The 22036-nt window shown below is 38.9% G+C and overlaps 2 protein-coding genes across 3 annotated transcripts in view; both read right to left on the reverse strand.

Annotated features, from left to right (window-relative positions):
- Positions 1 to 212: 212 nt before the first annotated feature.
- The window catches only part of LOC144653084 (uncharacterized), a 46235-nt gene continuing 24411 nt past the window's right edge, over positions 213 to 22036 (reverse strand). The window contains exons 2-3 of one of the 2 annotated variants that reach the window (XM_078513012.1): positions 617 to 764; positions 213 to 518 (exon numbers count right to left, since the gene is read on the reverse strand). In XM_078513012.1, coding sequence (XP_078369138.1) covers positions 236 to 518; positions 617 to 687 — 354 coding nt within the window. In that variant the 5' untranslated portion in view covers positions 688 to 764 and the 3' untranslated portion in view covers positions 213 to 235. The remainder of the gene's footprint in view (positions 519 to 616; positions 765 to 22036) is intronic. The other variant, XM_078513019.1, reaches the window with a different exon arrangement.
- Positions 7056 to 9211, reverse strand: LOC144652950 (tetratricopeptide repeat protein 28-like). The gene has a single exon (XM_078512849.1). It carries the CDS (start codon positions 9082 to 9084, stop codon positions 7501 to 7503), a length of 1584 nt encoding a protein of 527 aa, XP_078368975.1. The 5' UTR covers positions 9085 to 9211; the 3' UTR covers positions 7056 to 7500.

Genomic DNA, 22036 nt, shown 5'->3' on the forward strand with positions numbered 1-22036 from the left:
ATACAATCAGAGCTAATTTTCGCAAAAGCAACACCCGTAAAACAAGTCTGCAAATTGTAATGTTTGCAATCTTCCGTGTGACAGAAGCCTAGATCTTATGAGGCAATCGTTCTTGGAGAACAGATTTTCTCTTCCGGTGTTACGACAAACTGTCGTGATTGACACATTTTTCGCATTCCGATCGTTCTTAGTGGAAGAACAAAATTTTCAACTTCCGTTTTCTGTTCGCTTTTTATTAACGTGGCGCGCACGCGTAAAACGTAATCCGCTGGTCACTGTCAAGATTAGGGTTGCGGGCCTCTCTTGGGCCCGCAATTAATCCCCATCGAAAAAGTCTTCTCCAACCGAGACTCAATCCGTACGTAAGGCCAGGGAAGCTTTTTCTAATTGAATCAATTATAACGTTCCTCGCAGAAGTTGCATTTCTTCGTAACACCAATTGCGGTTTCACCCTTGCAAACGCGCAAACATTTTGTCCCTTCTCCGGTGCCGGCTTTGGAAACGAATCATCGGATGTTCTGAAATTTGAGAACAAAAGAGTTTTAAATTTTACAATCGGGATTTAGCAGCGAGCAGTCTAAATTCCAAAAACATAGGATTATTTGAAGCCACTTACCTTACCAGACCAAAGAATACTGCTAATAGAAATATCGACAAGGCAGTCGAAGATACTAGTGTGAAATTCATTAGTCAGAATAAAGGCTTTTAAGTGCCAAGGAATAATAAAAATAAAACTAGAAGGAGCTTGGATTTGAGAAAAGAAACTTTTTTTGGACGCTGTGAAATACTCCTTCTTCAAACAATGGCTGAAAAAATGTCACAAAGCGTCCGAAATGTGGTGGCCCTTTTTCAAGAGATATCTCAGGATTATTCAATCATTGCGCACTTGAATGGTAATTGCCAACGAGACAGCCGAGCCAAGAGGCGAGGCTGTCGAGGCGGCAGAATCATAGAGCCATGTGCGTATGAGTGTATAGGCAGAGAAAATCTTAAGTTCTGCGTAAGGGACTTTTTTTTACCATATTTGGGTGTAAGTAAACCCCATATTTGGGTTGTATTGTTCTTCCCAACTGGTTCCCAGTCTCTCACTCCTTGCTAGAGAGCAAATGTCCAAAATGGCGTCCACGCGGCTCGCTGTTAAAATTTTCGATGTGGTAATTTATCCCTTTACCGATCAATACACCTTTAGGAAATTATAAATCGAAAGAGAATACCCTACAGAATATTCGACCGCCGAAAAAATGAACATCAAGGTCTTCAAAGCGATAAAATAATCTTTCTACTTTGGAGTCCTTTGATTTACGATCGAAGAGAGACATGAAAATCAAAAGCGGACTGTTGACTTCAAATAGAGTTTTCTTGACTTATGAGAGTGCTGAAGTCGGTTAAATGCTACCTTTTAGTGTTGATTGTGTTTATAGTTATTGTTTGACCGATTATTTATTCCAAATCAAATACCGTTTATATTTTATTTGGCACGCATTTTCCAGGATTTTCGCTCCGCGTAGGATGAATACAAAGCGACGCTCACTAAAGCCTGGTTTTCACTAACGACGCAAGCACAAGCGCAAGCACAAGCACAAGCATAACAGCTCTTATTTCATCGTGAAAACGGCATCGACGCAAGCATAAGCACAAGCGCAAGCACAAGCACACGGATCAAAATTTTTCCTTTTCTTGTGCTTGCGCTTGTGCTTGCGTTCGTGTGAAAACAAACATCGCATAAGCACAAGAAAATTGTTTACGTCTAGCCGTGTATAGCCAATTAAAGTACTCGTTCCAGCATTTGAACAAAGTCGCAGAGGCCGCGGTTGATTTTGACAAACGTTTTTCGAGAATGTTCGGAGAAGTGTAGACAAAAAAAACAAAAAGGCCCAAGCGCGGACTCGAGTAGCGGAAAAAACGGAGACGAATGCTTTCTTTAAAAATATTTATAATCCCAAATGTTTCGTTTTTCTCCTTTATTAGTCGCTTTCACTTTCTTCGTCACACGAGTAGAGGAGGGAGAGTTTCTGCCACAATATTTGCAGGGAGAACGGAGCCTTCTAACTTGTAAACATCATATTCTTATGCTAATGTGCTTGTGCTTATGCCGACGTTCGTTTTCACTTGACTCGAACTACTTATGCTTGCGTTTGTGCTTGCACTTGTGCTTGCCAGTGCGTCGCTAGTGAAAACCAGGCTTAATATTACTGCATGTCATACAAACAAGAAAGTCAAGCGTTTTTTGCTTCTAACGGCAAATGTAATGTTAACTTGAATAAAAGTTTTGTCTCCAAATAATCCTTGACCGTTCAAGTTTTGTTTTCTGTTCAAATTTTTCAAGTTTTGCGTAACTGAACATGACACTTCCCATGCGAGACTGAAATCTGACCCGTGCATTACTGTCTCTGATTACTGAAAATTATTTTTAAAAACGCATCTTAGCAGTTTTGATTTTGGGACTTGATTTATAAGAAGTTCTTGAAATGCAACTATCACTTTTGTGGACGGAAACATTTTAACCATCGCTTGTTGTATTTAAAAAACAGTGATTAAACCTCATTTATTGCCTACCTTTTGTGAAATTTTAACGTTGAAAAGAAAGATTTGTCAAGAGTTATCAATCTGTCAAACACGTAGCCTGCGTAGCAGACATCTGTGTACGTTTTTTAGTGTGTTTATTGTTTAAAAGAGTGCGCGATCGCGAGAATACGCGCGATGGAAACTACGGCTCCTGCTACGCAGGCTATCAAGCCTGTGTCATTTATGAACACCAGAGAAATAGCACTTTATTCGCATATTACACATGAGTATTTCGCTCGTTGGCACTTACCGATAGGTACAACTAGTAAGAGTACGATAATCATATATTTCAGCCGGATATCATAAACAATACGGAAGCCTTATCTAAACATTTGTAATTCGCTAAACAAATCATAAGAGATCTCTTATAGGATAAATCTAATAGGCCATCAAGGTGATTTATTTTTTAGACATCTCACTTTTAGTTTTCTTCACTAATAATTGTTACCACTTTTTCCAAGTAAAATATCATCGCAGGGGTTATATGAAAAAAAGACCTTTTAAAACGCAGCCTGAAAAAAAAAACCTTCTAGATCCTTCTTTTGAATTGATTTCAGTATTTCTGCGTTAATTAACGCCTTCCGTTTATCGGTTTATCTCGACTTTTGACATTAACGAACAAATTGTGGGATAGAAATCAAACAAGCAATCCAAACTAGTAATAATTCTTTGGTTAACGAGCAGTGATTTATATTTATGAGTTAGGAATTTGAGTTCACGCGCGAGAAATGAAAAGAATCAAGGCCAGTATTTAACTTCTTTGTAAAAACGAGAAAGATTTATATTCAAGTTAGTGTTACAAGTTTTGGTGAAAAAAAGAACATTTCAATTTGAATTTATCTTGCAGCTGTTGGTTGCTAAATAGATGGAATTGATAAATCAGTGTGTTTGAAAATTACCGTGCACCCGGTTTGGGAGCAAATTGTGATAACAACTGATTTCTTAGGTAGGAATAATTCCGGCGTAAGTACTCTTATTTTCTGTAATTATGTTTTATGATCGACTTAAATAACTGTTTAAACGAAATCACCTCTTGCAAAAGTAGAAATTTACCATAATTTAGACGCCTGGAACATTGAATTTATATCAAACGATCAATTTACTTTTAGACAAATTCATAATTATTTCGTAAGGCCTTTTTTTAATTACGTCGAGGAGGAGGGGGAGTAGAGGGTGGGGGTTAATTGGCAAGATGACGGGCATTTGCAATGTCTTCAGTACGTCAAATCATTACGGATCGGCGCCCATTGAAACGTGTCGCCCGGGAAAAGTGGGGTACCCATGACGTTTTGCGGGCACGAACGAGACTGCAAAAGCTGCCGACAGTTTCGGTTTCGTTAGATCCTGAAGTGACAAATTCCCAAAAGGGAGTTGAACGAAATGCCCCTGAGTCCTTTAGAAGACAATGCCGATTGTTTGGAAGTGTCGTCAAGCTCTTTTTATCGAACAGTTTATGCAAAACCTCGTAAGTAATTTTTCATGACCAAAATTCGAAGCGCCGTTATGTTATATTTTTTGGCAAAAAAGAACATTCTGATTGGAATTTATCTTTGCAGCTGTTGGTTTCTAAATAGATTGAATTGATAAATCAGTGTGTTAGGAAACTATTGTGCATTCCGCACAGGTAAACTGTGAAAACAACTGATTTCTTTGGCTATTTTAGTCATGGTAACCAGGCGTTATTCTGGTATATGATAGTTTTAATTTTGTGGAATTATATTTTTAATAGGAACAATTTCGACATGTTAGTCTTATTTTCCGTTTATGTTTTGTCAGAAGCCATAAAATTTACCACATTCTGGATGCTTGAAAAATTGCAAATTTATAATTGTTTCATAATTGTTTCATGCAGCCATTTTTTATTTGCTTTGAGGAGGAGGGGGGGAGAGGGTGGAGGCTAGTTGGCAAATTCATTCAATGCACATGATCATAAGCATATGTGATGTTTTCAGTAAAGCATAATTAAAGATAACTCAAATTCGAGATGAAATTATACTTTTTGGTAAAAAAGAGAGCAGTTTAATAGATATAAATTTATCTTGCAACTGTTGGTTGGTAAATAGATAGGGCTGATAAAGAGGTGTTCAAATGATAACAGCTTATTTTTTCAAGTAATAGGTTAAGTGCTCGGTAACCATGGTAGCCGGGAATTATGCTGGTTTAATCATGTCAGTCTAGAATTACATTGTGACTTAAAAATGGAGTTTTTCAACGAAACTGTTTCCGTAAAAAAATAGACTTGTAGCCAATTCTAGCCTGGAAACTGGCTTCTCTTACGTATTATTATGTAATTACATCAAGTGCCGCCTCATTTCATTTACATTGAAGATTACAGTAAGGAGAGGGTGGAGTAAATATGAAATATTGGAAAATATTTTTCTCTGTGCATGGTATCGGCAAAGCATAAGCAAAAGAGTTCGCTTAGTTGAAAATGGCTTGGGGCTTGGGGAGAGCGAGCTTTGTTCATTGTTTCCACTGCTCCTAAACTAACCAAACGCTTGTCCAGCTGACAGAGTCGGGAATACAATAAAACGACCCGATTATTAAGTGGTCAGGACGAGATGGTGGAGTAGGGCCTATTGTAAACCGACACGCCCTCCACCATTTGACCACGGTGCCGCTAACATGTCCAATTCTAACGAAGCCTGTAAAAGTGGCAGATCTTTAAAGCACACGATAATTTTCATATACCCTGTTGAAGATGCGGTGGTGTTTATTCGAGAGCGGCGCTTATTTCAACAACTGGTGAAACACTGAGACTGTGAGACTGAGAGGAATATAGAGAGAATTAATTAAGTGAGGCGCGCACAAAGTATGCAACATTTAATATAAAATTATTTTGAATAAAATACAAAAGGTAACATGAACACAGTTTCCCATAGTCTTTTTATGCTAGTATTGCTGTTTAAGTACAAGAGCTAACATGAACACAGTTTTAAATTCTCTTTGTAAATACCCATTTTAATTTTAACGCCTCGGCGCTTAATTAATCTTTTACGGTACTTATTATCCAACCACAACCAGCTCAAGTCTTAAGGCCGATTTACACGATACAATTTTGTCGCATGCGACATGCTTGCGACATACTTACGACAGGCCTACGACACGAATTGTATCGTGTAAATCAAACCTACAACTCACTTACGACTCAGTGCCATAGGCGCGTCGTTAGCTTGTCACATGCGACAAAATCGTACCATATAAATCAGCCTTTACGAGCCTCCAAAAACAATCCAGACAGACAACCTCGTTGTTGAAAACTATGGGCTCAGCCAGGACAGGATTTCGCTGATTTGACCGAGCCAGCGGTTTGGGTTCGAGGTGTCCTAGCAACAAGACTTCAGATCCTCTTACACTTGAATCTACATCCCCATACATAGGGTAATCAGAAACGTACTTTCGGCGACCGTTCAAGTGTCTCATTATTTTCACACTGAACAGCTATATCATATTATGTAGGCAAGAAGGGCACAAAGTGTATTGAGAATTTGTTTTCTAGTCGACTGTCCGATGCAATCCCAATGCGTTAAGGATATACTATTAACTACTAACTAAATAAGCAGGCAAGACTACTACATTATAGTTAAGCTTCCACTCGTCTTTATTCAGTTATATTTAGGAAGACATAACATCCCGGACAAAACCAGTTGAGACAAACGAATTCCAGAGAGATTTAGCAAACGTCCTGACTGGCAAGCTTGTAAAAAATGTGTTATCCCCCTCTCCCCCCACTCAATGTTGTTTTATGAGGTTTTCAATTCCCCAGGCTTTGTTTCCATAAAACGACAAGATTGAAAACGTAGGTTACTTGAAATAGGGGAGGGGAATTGACAAACATGAGCTGTAGTACCAAAATTGGTGAAAATTAGCTGTCTCAACCTTTTTGTCCGAGATTGTAGGTTAAAGATAAGAAAATCATTAACTAAACTGGATAAAAGAAAGAGGTCAAAACGTTGTTTGAGACTAAAACAGGTCGTATTCCTTAAAAAGAATCAATGAAATTATAACTGACTGCAAAATTATATAAAAAAAAATGTCAAACGTGTGACATTGTACAATGAAAAGTAATAGTAAAGTAGAGTAAAAGGCTTTTTTCACCTTATCTTTAAACAATACATAAAACCTTTCTCATGCCAAAGCATAACTCTGATAATCAAACTTTCGTACGACTGTCTCACAAAAAATATATAGCGCTGCTTTACATGCACTACAATGTCTACAAACATTGCTCAACGTGACACGAGCGTGGAACAAAGAAAAATCTGATTCCCCGACGGGAATCGAACCCATGGCCTCCCAGATACCGGTTAGGCGCTCTAATCAACTGAGGTATGAGAGACTCGTTGTGAGCTAGCGCTGGGCCATTTACTAGCTAGGATCAGCAATGTCGAAATCATCAAATGTGTAGTAAATAATAAAAATGGTATTTACTGCACATTTGATGATTTCGACATTGCTGATCCTAGCAGTATGCAGGACGCGTGTCACATATCAACCTAGTAAATGGTCCAGCGCTAGCTCTCACAACGAGTCTCTCGTAGCTCAGTTGGTTAGAGCGCCCAACCGGTAACTGGGAGGCCATGGGTTCGATTCCCGTCAGGGACTCAGATTTTTCTTTGTCCCACGCTCGTGTCATGTTGAGCAATTTCTTCATCGTTTATCACCGAGCTTAAAATTTACCATCTTTATTATTTAAGACAATATTTACTTCGTAATTTTGGCGGGAAATTTGGACAGTTATCGTTAAGATTTTCCTATTAAAAATTTTTCACTGTTGTTTTGATCAGCTATTTTGCACACACGAGAAGCCAGCCGCCAAAGCCCTAAAGCAAAGAAAACGCCACCGGATAAAAGTTTTATTATGTGAACGTTAAAACGTTTATCAGTCCTTTCTTTAAGTAACAAATGCGAAAAATTTTAATAGAATTTCCAAATTCAATTTCCAAATTTAAATGTCACGTTATCCCCAATCAGCATAAACGGTGCCCACTCGGAAACCTTGGTAAAGCCGTTACCTCTCATCCACTTCATGGCCTCGTGAAGAGACTCACTGGCACTTTCCCCACGAACAAGGTGCTCATAGAAGCGACGCATCAGCTGCTCTGTCGCCCTATCTTCAATGGCCCACAGTGCCACTAGTACTGAACGTGCACCCGATCCTAAGAACGCTCGAGCGATTCCAACAACTCCCTCGGCTCGGATCTGACCACACCCACTGTGACAACAGCTAAGTACCACCAGCTTAGCTCGGAGTCGAACTCGCGAAATGTCAGACATTGTCAATAAGTAGTCTTCCTCTTGTGGAATCTCATTGGTGAGGCGCAGAGGGGAAAGAGCAATTTCTCCTCTTTCAGCATCTCCATGTGCAGCAAAATGTATCAGACTCACTGAATGTAACCTTTTGAGTACCGCCTGCTTGGTTGCGCATTGTCCTAACAAAGGCTGTACGCTCAGCACTTCTCCAATCATCTCTCCTTCCTTTCTTGCACAAGGCAATGGTTTAAAGTTCTCAACACGTCCCATGTAACATACCCGGCCAACCACAGGATCACCCACTATCAGTGCACCAGTCTGACTGTGATGGTCTGCTGGACTGTCCTGAATGAGCTTGAGAGTTGACAATGAAGGAACATTGCGAACCCTGAATGTCTCTGATAAATACTTTCCGCCTTCATCACGTAACGCTGCAAATGGAACTTGATTTAAGGAGCGATCAGGAACAATGATGATCTCGGGCTCGTTAAGTAAGTCAGCCACAGGAGCGATGAGCATTCTGTAACACAAAGAAACGCTTGATTCGGGATTTTGACCTTCTCCATCGTCTTCCTCGACAAGTCGCAAACCTACGAGGCTCTCTTCGAATTCTTGGAATGATTTCTGTTTTGGCTCAATAACATTTAAAGATCGATCTTCGCAACTCTCCTCGGGTAAAATACCAAAGCTGCGGAAGCTTTTATATAAAAAATCACGCAACCTACCAACTAACCCGGCACCAACAATGTCTTCATTTACTGTCATTGTTCGAAAATGAATGACTCCACTTGTTTTGAGAAGCCGCAAAAACACATATTGAGCATAATTAGAAATGTACAGACAGACGCAGTTTCTTTCTTCCTTCATAATATTCTCAATTCCAATCCACGATTGTGGATTAGCTGAGATTTCACTTTCAACAGAGTACTGAGTCGCCATCAAGTCTGCTAGGGCTCTCCCGCGTGCTAGCTCTTCGACATAAAGAGCATTGTTAGGGTTTCCAGAAAAACAAAAGAGTGCGCTGAGACCCTGGTAAGGAGAATTGTGGACGTCTGAAAACGATATTTTAAATTGATCGTTGTCTTTCAGAGAACCGCGCGAATTCTCAGTTTTGTTAATACTCAGAAGAAGATGGTTAAACCCTTCCACGATCTTCCCTTGGGATATCTTCACCACTGCTAGGTTATAAAGACAAGCAAACTCTTTGTCAAGGTCTCCAATATCTTTACTAATTGAAAGTGCTTTCTCAAGGTATCCTTCAGCCATGACATGTTCACCTAGAGAATGAAACACAGTTCCTAAGTTTCCATAATCTGCTGCTTCTCCTTTTTTTTGTCACCAATTTCAATTCTGATCGCAAGTGCCTTCTCGTGATTTTCTCTAGCTTTGTCATATTCACCAAGAGATCGAAACACAGTTCCTAAGTTTTCGTAATCTGCTGCTTCTCCTGCTCTGTCACCTATTTCAATTTTAATCGCAAGTGCCTTTTCATAATATTCTTTAGCTTTGTCACATTCACCAAGAGAGTGAAAAACATTTCCTAAGTTTCCGTAAGAGTTCGCTTCTCCTTCTCTGTCACCAATTTCAATTCTAATCGCAATTGCTTTCTCTTGATATTCTTTAGCTTTGTCATATTGACCAAGAGATCGAAACACAGTTCCTAAGTTCCCGTAATCTGCTGCTTCTCCTTGTTTGTCGCCAATTTCAGTCCTAATCACAAGTGCTTTCTCAAGATATTCTTTAGCTTTGTCATATTCACCAAGAGATCGAAACACAACTCCTAAGTTCCCGTAATCTGCTGCTTCTCCTGCTCTGTCACCAATTTCAACACTGATCGCAAGTGCTTTCCCATGATATTCTTTAGCTTTTAAAAATTCGCTAAGACAATAAGACATCTTTCCGCATTGTCCATAAGCGCATGATTCTCCTTTTCTGTCACCAGTTTCTATCATGATAATGATCGCTCTCTCATAAAGTTCTCTTGCCTCTGCATATTCACACCGCTGTTCATATATGTTGGCTAGTGCTATGGTAATATTCCCTTCTTTGGCTGTTTCATCAGACTCGCGGTAAATGACAAGAAGTTGTATGCCGTATTTTATTGCATTTGTGTAGACAGGGAGAATGGAGTATGCATTGAACATTGTTAGATAGATAGCAGTGGTAGCTGAATTGACAAATTGTTCCTCTTTTTTCAGTGCTTCATTATTGAGGTAAATCAAACATTCTTTGCATATCTCGATTGCTTTTAGAGCACGACTAGTTTTGAGGAGGAAAGTAGCAACCATTAAGCCGATACTGATGGCTTGTATAACGTCTTCTATGTCATTCATGACGTCCTCTTCTATGAGCCTTGTAAAAATAAAATAAAAATCAAGATTTATAGTGACTTAAAATAACGACGTGTTTTTGTTTTATTTACGGAAAATTAGTTATACAAATCTGTTCGTTGTTTGTTTTCGTGTATCTAGACTACAAGGATCAATACCGTACGGAACAGAGACTAAGGCAATATAGCACAACTAACGGGGCTCTGGTGAAGTTTGAAGGGCTAATCACGCATCAAACGGATATTAAGAATTACAGAAACCTTGGAAACATGCACAAAATAACATCTGTCTTTGGAGAAGAGAATGTCCCTTCGGGGGCTAGTATGACCCACCGCTGTGAAAGCCAAAGGGAAGCAGCGATGCCGACCTTTCTTCTTACCCAAACAACTACACTATTTGGCACGTGGAACGTCAGGACCATGTACGAAGCAGGTAAAGCTGCTCAGATTGATGCTGAGAGGACCACTAATGGACAATAACTGATCAGGAAAGGATCAACATCCAGATAAGAAGGCGAAAGTGGGGTTGGATTGAGCAGGCACTGAGATGGAACCCACAGGGGAAGAGGAGCCGAGGCCGTCCAAGAAACAGCTGGAGGAGGACGGTAGATGACGAGGCGAGCAAAGCAGGCTACACCTGGTGCCAGCTTGAAAGGATAGTCCAAAACAGACAAATTAAAGATGGCGAGTAATGGTTTCCGTGGACCTATGCTCCACAAGGAGCGAAAGGGTCTAAGTCAGTAAGTCGTAGAGACACCGCGTCAGTTAGTCCTAATATTTTGTGACCATATTTTCTGCAAATCAACTGGCCGCATATATTGAGCAAACTCTATTAATCGGATGCCTGCGAGGTAATCTCGTTTCCAGATCTCTTGTCCACGAGAAGTCTGGGAAGGTGATTATCTGCGAGGGTCCCTTGGGTGCCCCCGCCCCCTTAATACAGGTTTCACTGTACTTGCTGCATCCATGCTGAATATAGATCACTTGCAGACATTTTGTTTACAAGAAAAAGCGTGCAAAGATTAACTAAAATGTGTAACTGACAACTTGATCATTGCCAGCTAGCGTGCATGCAACCAGTATTATACATTTAGTACTGAAGTATATGGGTCAAGGAAGCAAACCGGAAATCAAATGCTGTTCTCTTTGGCGCGTGTTAGACCTTTTATCGAAAACGAAAACAAGTTGTAAATGCTAAAATGAGAGATTTGTAAAGCACTGGTGAGAGTGAAAGCGCGCCAAGCCAAGCACATTAGTTTTTTTTTATTAACTAGTTGCTGTTTATTCGTGGCTTACGCGTTAACGTTGAAGACGTATCCTAAAAGTTAACATGATAATAAGTAGCTATTGTGTAAATTGGAAATGCAACATCTTAGGCGGAACTGAAACGATTCTACTATGCGAAAATAAAGACGAGTATGCCTGTCATTAAAGAGACCCCTTATTCCCTCCCCTTCCCGCTCGCCTTAGGCCTAGTAAACATTGTCACTATCATCAAGCGAAATATTTTGTAATAAACAATTGAAGTCACACCGACTTCAGCGACAAAACAAATTCAGTTAAGTCTAAAAGGTGTCGTATTTAAACGCATTGAAAAGTACAGATCCGAATCTCATTACAAAACCGCAAACGAAATTAAGCGTTAAAGAAAAAACATCATCGAAAACCAATTTAGGAAACAGATACCTCAACAACGCAAAAACTTGAAGACAAGAAGCAAAATTAAGGCGATCAACAAATCATGTTAACAGTGCGGTATCAACTCAGTTGCCATAACATACTAATAACTTTTATAAATCTTCAGTTGCTTCATATTGTGTCCTTCAAAATCTTATTTTGATGAGGTATATAACGCAGACAAACCTGGCAGGACTGATATGCAGTTTATATTCAGTTTAATTTTTTTTAATATGCCAGATCAAATTTTGACTAATAAAGTTAATGATGACGATGTTTATGATGATATTAGAACCTTTATGTATTTTGCTCCTTCGAAATTAATTACAATTTGCTGGTAGTAATATGTGTTGTTGGGACAAAGAACAAAACATTTCCCAATTTGGGATCTTTTGGCCACAGGTGTGGCCGTTTTATTTCATAACAATCATTAAAAATTACATTGCACAAACATACAAAGCATTATCCCAGCAATGGTGAGGGGGAACCCGCCACAGCCTGCACGGGGTACGAGAGAGAGGGCAGTCCCACTCGATGCCAAAGCACATAAAATTATTTATTTATTGAGAACACTCTTTATATGCCCGAGCATAGCCTCACATTTGTATTTAAGAGTGTGCCCGTGAGAGAACAGGGCAGAACCCGGTAACAAGTGATACAGCTCATATCACCGATTTCGCCCAAACTTAGCATAAATGGTGGGTATGGTGAGCTATTTACTGTGGCAAAACATTAACTCAAAATATTTTATTCCCTTCAAGTTATGGCACCTTTTGCAAAAATGGCCATTTTTCACTAATTTATGCATATTTAATTAGCTGACTTTGATTGACCACTTCCACAAGAAAAAAAGACTTCTGAAAATAAAATTCACTGCACTATATTCTTTGGTTATTAGGCTTTAAGTACAATAATTCACTTCAACCGTCCGATTTGATTTCTTCTCCTCAAACGGTCTTTTGGAAGGTACACATTTCGTACAGTTGGAAATAGCCTTTAACTAGTGCCCAATATCTCTCATGAGCAACAACTTATATACATTATTCTTACATGGGTAATGAAATCCATCATTAAACTTCACAAAAATGCCACAAAATGTCTGGGGACTTAAATATTCTATTAGTATTGAGGAACTAAACACACGTGACTTAACGATTTCTTGCTATTTCATCAAAATTCACCGAAACACAAAAGCCATTTATTTGCCTCAATTTGGCACAAAATCGGTACGAAATAGCTAATCAAGCATAAATCTATAGATAACAATCAAAATATTGGCGAAGAAAAGGCAGTTAGGACATTTTTCGGAGCGTTTTCAGAGCCATATAATTCGGCAATGTTGTGATAGCAAATGTAAAAATAGCAGCGAAAGATTTTCTTCACAAGCTCGCTCAATTCAACATTTAGGCACATCAAAGTTAAGAAACAAGAAAGTAATACTACATACATGCCACTTATCGACACACAGATGCTTTCTTTTGAACAATTTGTTCTTCCTCGCTGCAGTTCGATTCTTCGATCGATCTCAATTGACATGTACTGTTGCTTTGAGGCGCGCTGAACTTAGTCAATCCATCGTGGTTCATCCTTCGTGAAAGGTTGTCAATAAAGTCATTCAAAGAGCTGTTCAAAGTTCACGGAAGGACACTTGTCTCAGCCAGTTCGCATGAAATAAATTTAACTGGAAAATAAACAGCCGCCATGTTGAATTTCAACCTTTGAGCCTGCCGTTTCAGTCAGCGGTACGGCCGTTCACTGGGTATCACGCGTCCATCACGCGTGACCACACGCGCGATCATTTGCTTTTCCTCTGCGAGTGTTCGTTGGATGCGTTTGTGATGAAAATGAGAATATTTTCAAACAATTTCCTACGCTACAGCTCCAAGTGTTTACCGCAATGTGATGCTGAACGAATTCTAGGGTGCTTACCATTTGTTGGAGAGAACCGGTTGGAATGACCACTGAAAAATGGAAAGGCTTCTTTCCAAAATTAGCAAACTAACCGAAATAGATGTCGCTTACCATTTGTAGCTCAGTTTCTTGTTATTTCTTTCCGTTGGTGGGAGACTTGAAGGATGGGAGACTAGAACTGGGAAACCTTACAAATGGTAAGAAAATTTCTGACGTTCCGTCAATTTCCGAAGAGATTTTCCAGAAAAAAACTGTTCCATTTGACTTTCACCGAAACATAGTTCTTGATTTTTCTGTTCAACGGTCGGCACGGCAACCAAATCAAAATAATTGTTTATGTTCCAAAATGACGCTAAATGGCGGTATAAAACTGCTCCGACGTTTCGGCAATACTGCCTTCTTCAGCATAAACAATTATTTTTAGCATAAAAGACGCTACACAGTTAAACAAATCAAAATGTCAACGTCTCCCAGTTACTTTTCAGACATTTGTATTTTTTTATAGTTTGTTCAAATTCCCCTCCCCTGGCGGAAATAGTGATTAATACCGCGCATAACGATTACATTTTTTGACCAAATTCCCCTACCCCTGGGGCATAAATGGGGAAAAATGAATAACTCAGCAAAAACGGAGAATAACGTTTACCACGGGATAAATCACTATACGGTGGATAGCGAGGTAGGTTTTGTAATCGTTTCTTGCGCAAGTGCTTTAGTTGGGGGAGCGTCTGTGCTGAACTGAACAAAGTATTCACGTACGAAATGCCTTTAGCGACGCAGTCTATATGGCGCAGCAAATATATACATATATCTATAAAGGTGTGAATGTAGAGAGAGAAAACAACAAAGAATAAAACGGGTTTCCCTCGCGTTGACCTCGAAAAAGACAGAAGACTACCTGTGCTGGTTGAAATATTAGCTAATAAGTTTGGCCGTCTTGCGTAGTCCTAGTCTTGCAATAAATTTGTTTAGTTTTAATGCGGGGTTTAAGCTCTCTACAAAAGTCTGCATTCGCGTCTTTGTAACTCACATAGCCACTTAAATTGAGTCGGTGATGAAGAAAATTATCATTTGAAGCCGCAATTCGTCACTTGCAATGTGGGCATTCAAGAGGAAAAATTTGTCCCCATAAAAGCCCTTTTCTAAAACAAAACTGCAGTAATGACGTTTATCGGTAAATGGACAGATGGAGAACTTTGTGGGATCCCGAAAAAGAGAGTGGGTACAAATTCAGTCTCCTAGCTACCAAAGTGTAATATAATATAGACGATTTGAACAGAAGGAATCGATGTACACAGGCCAGGCTAACAACCTGACCGCCATTTCTTCGAATGTCCATATTCACCCCCTCCCCCACCTTCCAGAAAAGACAGAAACAACAAAAAAACAATAAACATACTAGTTTTAACCTGATATAAGATGGAAAAACTTGCTCTGATTATTTAATGGTTTCCGACATTTCAGAGCTCAATTTCAGAGCATCAAAACCGATTGCATCGCATACATTACACTGCATCCAGTGTATTTCTCTTCAACTATTTATCAAAAAAATTCAATGGAGAAGTTGAAAAAAATTCTCACTTTTACAAGAAACGCACACTAGCTACTTATAAGGCCAAGATCAAGCCCCGGTTGTTCACAGGGTAGATAACGCCATCCGCTACTTATTCCGACAAAAACAAACATTTGCGGAGGAAAAGCAAATGAACACGCGTGTGTATAGCTGTGTTGGGCTATGTATAGGCGTGTATAGCTGTGTAGGGCTAGGCTATGTACCCCTTCTATGAATATCCCTATATAGGATTTAGTCAAACAACTATATGATGACTACACTACGTACTTGCCCCAGTGAACGCCCGTACCGCTGACTGACACGGCAGGCTCAAAAGTAGAAATACAACATGGCGGCTGTTTATTTTCCAGTTAAATTTATTTCATGCAAACTGGCTGAGACAAGTGTCCTTCCGTGAACTTTGAACAGCTCTTTGAATGACTTTATTGACAACCTGTTTACACCTTTCACGAAGAATGAACCACGATGTATTGGCTAAGTTCATCGCGCCTCAAAGCAACAGTACATGTCAATTGAGATCGATCGAAGGATCGAAGTGCAGCGAGGAAGAACAAATTCTTCAAAAGAAAGCATCTGTGTGTCGATAAGTGGCATGTATGTAGTATTACTTTCTTGTTTCTTAACTTTGATGTGCCTAAATGTTGAATTGAGCGAGCTTTTGAAGAAAATCTTTCGCTGCTATTTTTAAATTTACTATCACAACATTGCCGAATTATATGGCTCTGAAAACGCTCCGAAAAATGCCCTAACTGCCAATCTTCGCCAATATTTTGATTGTTATCTATAGATTTATGCTTGATTAGCTATTTCGTACCGATTTTGTGCCAAATTGAGGCAAATAAATGGCTTTTGTGTTTCGGTGAATTTTGATGAAATAGCAAGAAATCGTTAAGTCACGTGTGTTTAGTTCCTCAATACTAATAGAATATTTAAGTCCCCAGACATTTTGTGGCATTTTTGTGAAGTTTAATGATGGATTTCATTACCCATGTAAGAATAATGTATATAAGTTGTTGCTCATGGGAGATATTGGGCACTAGTTAAAGGCTATTTCCAACAGTACGAAATGTGTACCTTCCAAAAGACCGTTTGAGGAGAAGAAATCAAATCAGACGGTTGAAGTGAATTATTGTACTTTAAGCCTAATAACCACAGAATATAACGCAGTGAATTTTATCTTCAGAAGTCTTTTTTTCTTGTGGAAGTGGTCAATCAAAGTCAGCTAATTAAATATGCATAAATTAGTGAAAAATGGCCATTTTTGCAAAAGGTGCCATAACTTGAAGGGAATAAAATATTTTGAGTTGATGTTTTGCCACAGTAAATAGCTCACCATACTCAACATTTATGCTAAGTTTGGGCGAAATCGGTGATATGAGCTGTATCACCTGTTGCCTGGTCCTCTTATGGACACACTCTTAAGTCAAACATGTGTCTGTTTTGTGATTGTTATTTTTTGCTGTTCTGTTCTTCAACAACGTATGAAATGAAAATAACCGCGATTTTACTAATATCACAGCCTGCTATTAATTGATCTGTGCTCATCACTTTTGTTAGATCAACAGAATCAAACCAAAATCAATTTGCGTCAACAAGAGGAATTGTTCCAATTATCACTCGACAAAAGTTACTTCTAGTGAGCGTTCATTCGCGTGACGTTCTCGCGTGACTCACTGTAAAGCATTCAAATGTAAACAATAACGCTAATTAGTCACGCGATTCATGCAATTTCTCGTTGTGAAAATTTCATGTCAGAAACATCGGCTACACACGCGGAGCTATTAGTTACGAATATCTTACGGTTTGAACTAAGATATCAACTTACCGTTTTCCGTTGCCTTATTTTCGGGCAAAAGTGAAACCAAAAGTGATAAACTGAAATAACACTGAGCAGACTGAGGGACTTTCCCTGCAAGACAAGCGACAGACAAATACAAATTGAAATTGAAATACAACCAGCAAATACAACCAAATTACAAACACTGTACAAAACAACCCGTTGAAAACAAAGAAATACTTTGTACTAAAGAGGTTTACATGCTTTTCTATCTTCATTCTTTTGTTCAATACAAGCAGATCAGTCCAATGTATCCAAAGTTAAAAATTTACATTTTGTTGTCGACTTATTAATCGAGTTCGCATCTCAGCTTTCTGTCATAGAAAGATCGACGTGACTTGATCTGAAGACAAATATAAAAGCAGCGATAAAAGAATTCATTTTGCTCGGTCTGTTGTAATTCTTCATTCTAATTTCAAATCACGAATAAAAAAAAAGCTTTTGAGTTAGTCTCTTCATAACGCACGATTTGATCGATTACACGTTTGAAATCACTATTCAATCAATGAGTGGTAACAATCTAAAGTTTGCGATTTTATATTGAGGTCGTGGCCATCAAAATCGTTCTTTACATACGGTATTCCAAAATGGTTAAGATATAAGCCATATAATACAAGCTTATTAAGTGTAATACTCCATAATTTTCGAGCTTTTTTAAAAGTTCGCGGACACCGTACCTCACCGATTTCGCTGAAATTTGGCATGCAGTCTTGTTTTAGGGTCCTAACTACCAAATGGATATTAAAAAGTTTCAATTCTTTTTATTTTGGAAAATATCGAGAAGGCCGATTTGAAGCGTCCGTGACGGCTCGCCAACATGGCGGATCGAAGGTGTTCTTGTTACTTCGACACTGAACCTGCCGTCACAGTTTCTCGATCATACTTGGCATAGTTATAAAGAACTACCTTTCTTCTTTCTATATATCAAAATAGATTCGGCAAATATTGAGTTTGGATGATCAACGGCAAAGAAGTTCGAAGGTATGTTAACGATGTTTTGAACAGTCTCAAATTTACTACAAAATAAAAGGCTAATAACTCCACTGAACATTATCTCGATTTAGAACTAGCCATTTACCATGAACAAAGCTTGTTCATAGGTGAATTGATTCCATTAATAAAAAAATTGGGGAAATGTAACCGTTAAGAATAAAAAATTATGGAACCTCTAGTAAATTGGCCATTTCAGCGCCATTTCAGCGGATCAGCTCATTTAACAGCAAATAATCGGGAGAAACATGAAAGGGTTACAGTCGTTTATAATAAGCAGTTTTCAGGTATTCTTTGCTTATCTTAAACAAATACATGATCTTTGCCAAAGATATGGCGATTTTTGAGCGTACGATCGTTTCTCCAAATTTTTATGTCGGCAACTTTATTTTATTTGTTGTCGAGATTATACGCTGTTGTTATTCAAGTATTCGTTTCACAAGAACTTCTGTTGCTCGCATTTCCCAAATCACTGTTTAAGAAATTGCCCATTCCGTAACAGGGTCATTCTTACTTTTTCTTTAAAAATTACTAGGAAAGCAAGAATGTCATAGAACGGTTTTATACTAGTGAAAATACCTGTCAGACATAACTTCAACTGATTGTGTTATCTGGCTGTTTTCACAAATATGCAAATTAAGGAATTCTTAAAGTGCCTATCTTTAACTATTTCACGCTTAAAGATTCCTCTAAATCTTTTCGTCTACCTTTTGGCCAAACGAAGTTTTGTGTCTCCAGGCAGAATGCTCGTTATCAGCAATGAAAGTCGAAGAGATACAGAAGCTCGAGTAAAATTCTAACTGCTGTGAAATGAACATCGTTTGAGCTTGACGTGTATTTATAGATTGCTCATTTAACAGCAAATAATCGGGAGAAACATGAAAGGGTTACAGTCGTTTATAATAAGCAGTTTTCAGGTATTCTTTGCTTATCTTAAACAAATACATGAACTTTGCCAAAGATATGGCGATTTTTGAGCGTACGATCGTTTCTCCAAATTAATATTTTTATGTCGGCAACTTTATTTTATTTGTTGTCGAGATTATACGCTGTTGTTATTCAAGTATTCGTTTCACAAGAACTTCTGTTGCTCGCATTTCCCAAATCACTGTTTAAGAAATTGCCCATTCCGTAACAGGGTCATTCTTACTTTTTCTTTAAAAATTACTAGGAAAGCAAGAATGTCATAGAACGGTTTTATACTAGTGAAAATACCTGTCAGACATAACTTCAACTGTTTGTGTTATCTGGCTGTTTTCACAAATATGCAAATTAAGGATTTCTTAAAGTGCCTATCTTTAACTATTTCACGCTTTAAGATTCCTCTAAATCTTTTCGCCTACCTTTTGGCCAAACGAAGTTTTGTGTCTCCAGGCAGAATGCTCGTTATCAGCAATGAAAGTCGAAGAGATACAGAAGCTCGAGTAAAATTCTAACTGCTGTGAAATGAACATCGTTTGAGCTTGACGTGTATTTATAGATTGCGCTCGAGCTCCGTTAATTAAGTTTATTCATTTGGCGATCAGATAAAAATCAATGAATGATCAGAGTTATTAAAGTCCATTTCTAAGCACGAGAGACGCGGAAGTTCATTTCAGAAGCATTTATGCATAGAAATACCGGTTTATTTTTGAGCAGTAAATCTGCATTTATAATAGCTGGGAGTTTGGGGTGTTTTTTGGTGTTGTTTTTTTTTTGGTGTGGAAGTGGTGCCTTCGTATCCTCTTTTGTTCTTTTACACAGTGGCCTGAATTTGGAACAGTTTGGGGAATGGATTATCAATTACTCTTCGTTATGCCATGTCATCCCTTAATGTGGGAGCGCCGCGCCTCAATTCACGATAAAAAAATTATGGCCGCCCCGTCCATTTATGTAGTTCTCCGCCAGGTCTCTCAATAGGCAGGTTACGAGCCTAGTGGCCCATCAGGGCGGAGCTCATACCGGTTTCCGCAACGTGAAGCGACAACGAGTAGTTTTTACTCCACCCGGATGGGATGCTATTCCATCGCAGGGTTACCTCCCTTCCCGAAAAGCTAAAGATTGACTGGTAATCATATTTACACCTGGGTAAGGAAAGGGACTCTGGGAGTTGAGAGGCTTTCCAAAGAACTTAACGCATTGTCCCCCAAAAGCTCTATCCAGGACTGTTTGGTCCAGAGTCCAGCGCAGTGACCATTATTAGGCCATCACGCTCCCCAACCGTGTAAGAAAGTGCAAAAATCTACTTGTATAAGCCCTGGGGTTGTACAGTTTGGTACGAAATGTGGGCTTTTAAATGTGGTAGGTCTTATATCCGCGGTTGGGGTGCGGTGGCTTAAAGCGAAATTAAAAAACTTCTTGTTTTCTGAAAAACGTTTTTATAAACTGATTTGAATTACATTAATGAATTAAAGGGACAGTGTCACCAAGATTTAATAAAATTTAAAACTCTCAAGACGGTAACCTGGTAGGAAAAAAGTGGCCTTAAACTTTGACAGTTGACTTGGAAGAAATATATGGGCCTTGAATTGGGAGGGCTTATGAGAGAAAAGGATAAAAAGAGGAATTTCACACAATCTGCTCAACAGCGTACTCTCGAGCAGCTTTCATTTATTTGCCCACTGTCTTTTTCTCTCTCCAGGTTTTAGTAAGGCCAGACCGCTATGAGTGGATTTACAATTCATATTAACACTTTTTTGAGATTTTTAAATCCCGGTTCGAGCTTTGGGAGGATATTGCGTTGAGTTCTTCGGAAAGCCTCTGTACTATCATACCGTATTTACTCGAATAAGCGCCGCCCCCGAATAAGCGCCGCATTTCGGACAAAAAAGTTAATAAGCGCCGCCCCCGGCGCCGCAGTCCCGATGCGGCGCTTATTCAAGGAAATCTGTTTAACTGGAAACAGAAGTACAAAGCAACTCTTAAACAAACTTGGACATTTCTTTCCATCAAAAGCGACGTTCTGCAGTTCAAAGTGCTTGTTTCACCGCTCAGTTTTTCTATTGAACATTCTTCAGTACAATCTTCAGCAAGAGACGACTTTTGGCAATCAGGGGACCCTATTTTAATAAATGTAAAGGATTAGATTCTTTGTGGCGTCAAACTTTTTAATAAGCGCCGCCCTAGAATAAGCGCCGCACTGGAGGCGTAAAAAATGTAATAAGCGCCGCGGCGTTTATTCGAGTAATTACGGTAGTCCCTTTCTTCACCTAGGTCGGCGATAAGGACATACGCGATGTAAGTCATGACGCATCACGAGAGGTGTCCTTATGGAGAGGTTCGACTTTAATAAAAAAAAAGTCCGAGATAACAAAAACAGCCAAGTTCTCACCTGCTTTTTTTTTGTAAAAATCTGGACGAAAAACATTTGTATCTTTTAACTTGCCCTAAAAAGAATTGATTCGAAATTCATTTCAAATCAATAAGGAAAATGTGTTAGCTTCACTGTTATTATGTTGTTCTTGCCGCGAGTAAGCCACGCCTTCTTCGAACACGATAATTACTGATGACACAAACGTAAAGTCATGTTCATTTCAAAATCAGCTCGCATTATGCTTATTATCAGATGACCTCTTTTGTTCAACATTCAGACCACTGTGTCAGAGATCTAAAGAGGATTCGGAGGCACCACTTCCACCCCCCTCCCCCCCCCCCCTTCCTACAACAACATCAAAAAAAAACCCAAACTCCCAGCTATTATAAATGCAGATTTACCGCTAGAAGCCGAGTATTTTTTAACCGCGTCAGTCAATAATAAACCGGTATTTCTATGCATTAATGCTTCTGAAACAAACTTCCGTGTCTCTCGTGCTTAGAAATGGACTTTAATAACTCTGATCATTCATTGATTTTATCTGATCGCCAAATGAATAAACTTAATTAACACATTTAAAAGCCCACATTTCGTACCAAACTGTACAAC

Source organism: Oculina patagonica, chromosome 1 (genome assembly GCF_052425735.1).
Source record: "Oculina patagonica isolate OP01 chromosome 1, crgOcupat, whole genome shotgun sequence".
NCBI classification, from domain to species: domain Eukaryota; kingdom Metazoa; phylum Cnidaria; class Anthozoa; order Scleractinia; family Oculinidae; genus Oculina; species Oculina patagonica.

Bases quoted from the DNA above. Each gene is read 5' to 3' on its own strand.
- LOC144652950 (XM_078512849.1), bottom strand. From the start codon at position 9,084: ATGGCTGAAGGATACCTTGAGAAAGCACTTTCAATTAGTAAAGATATT.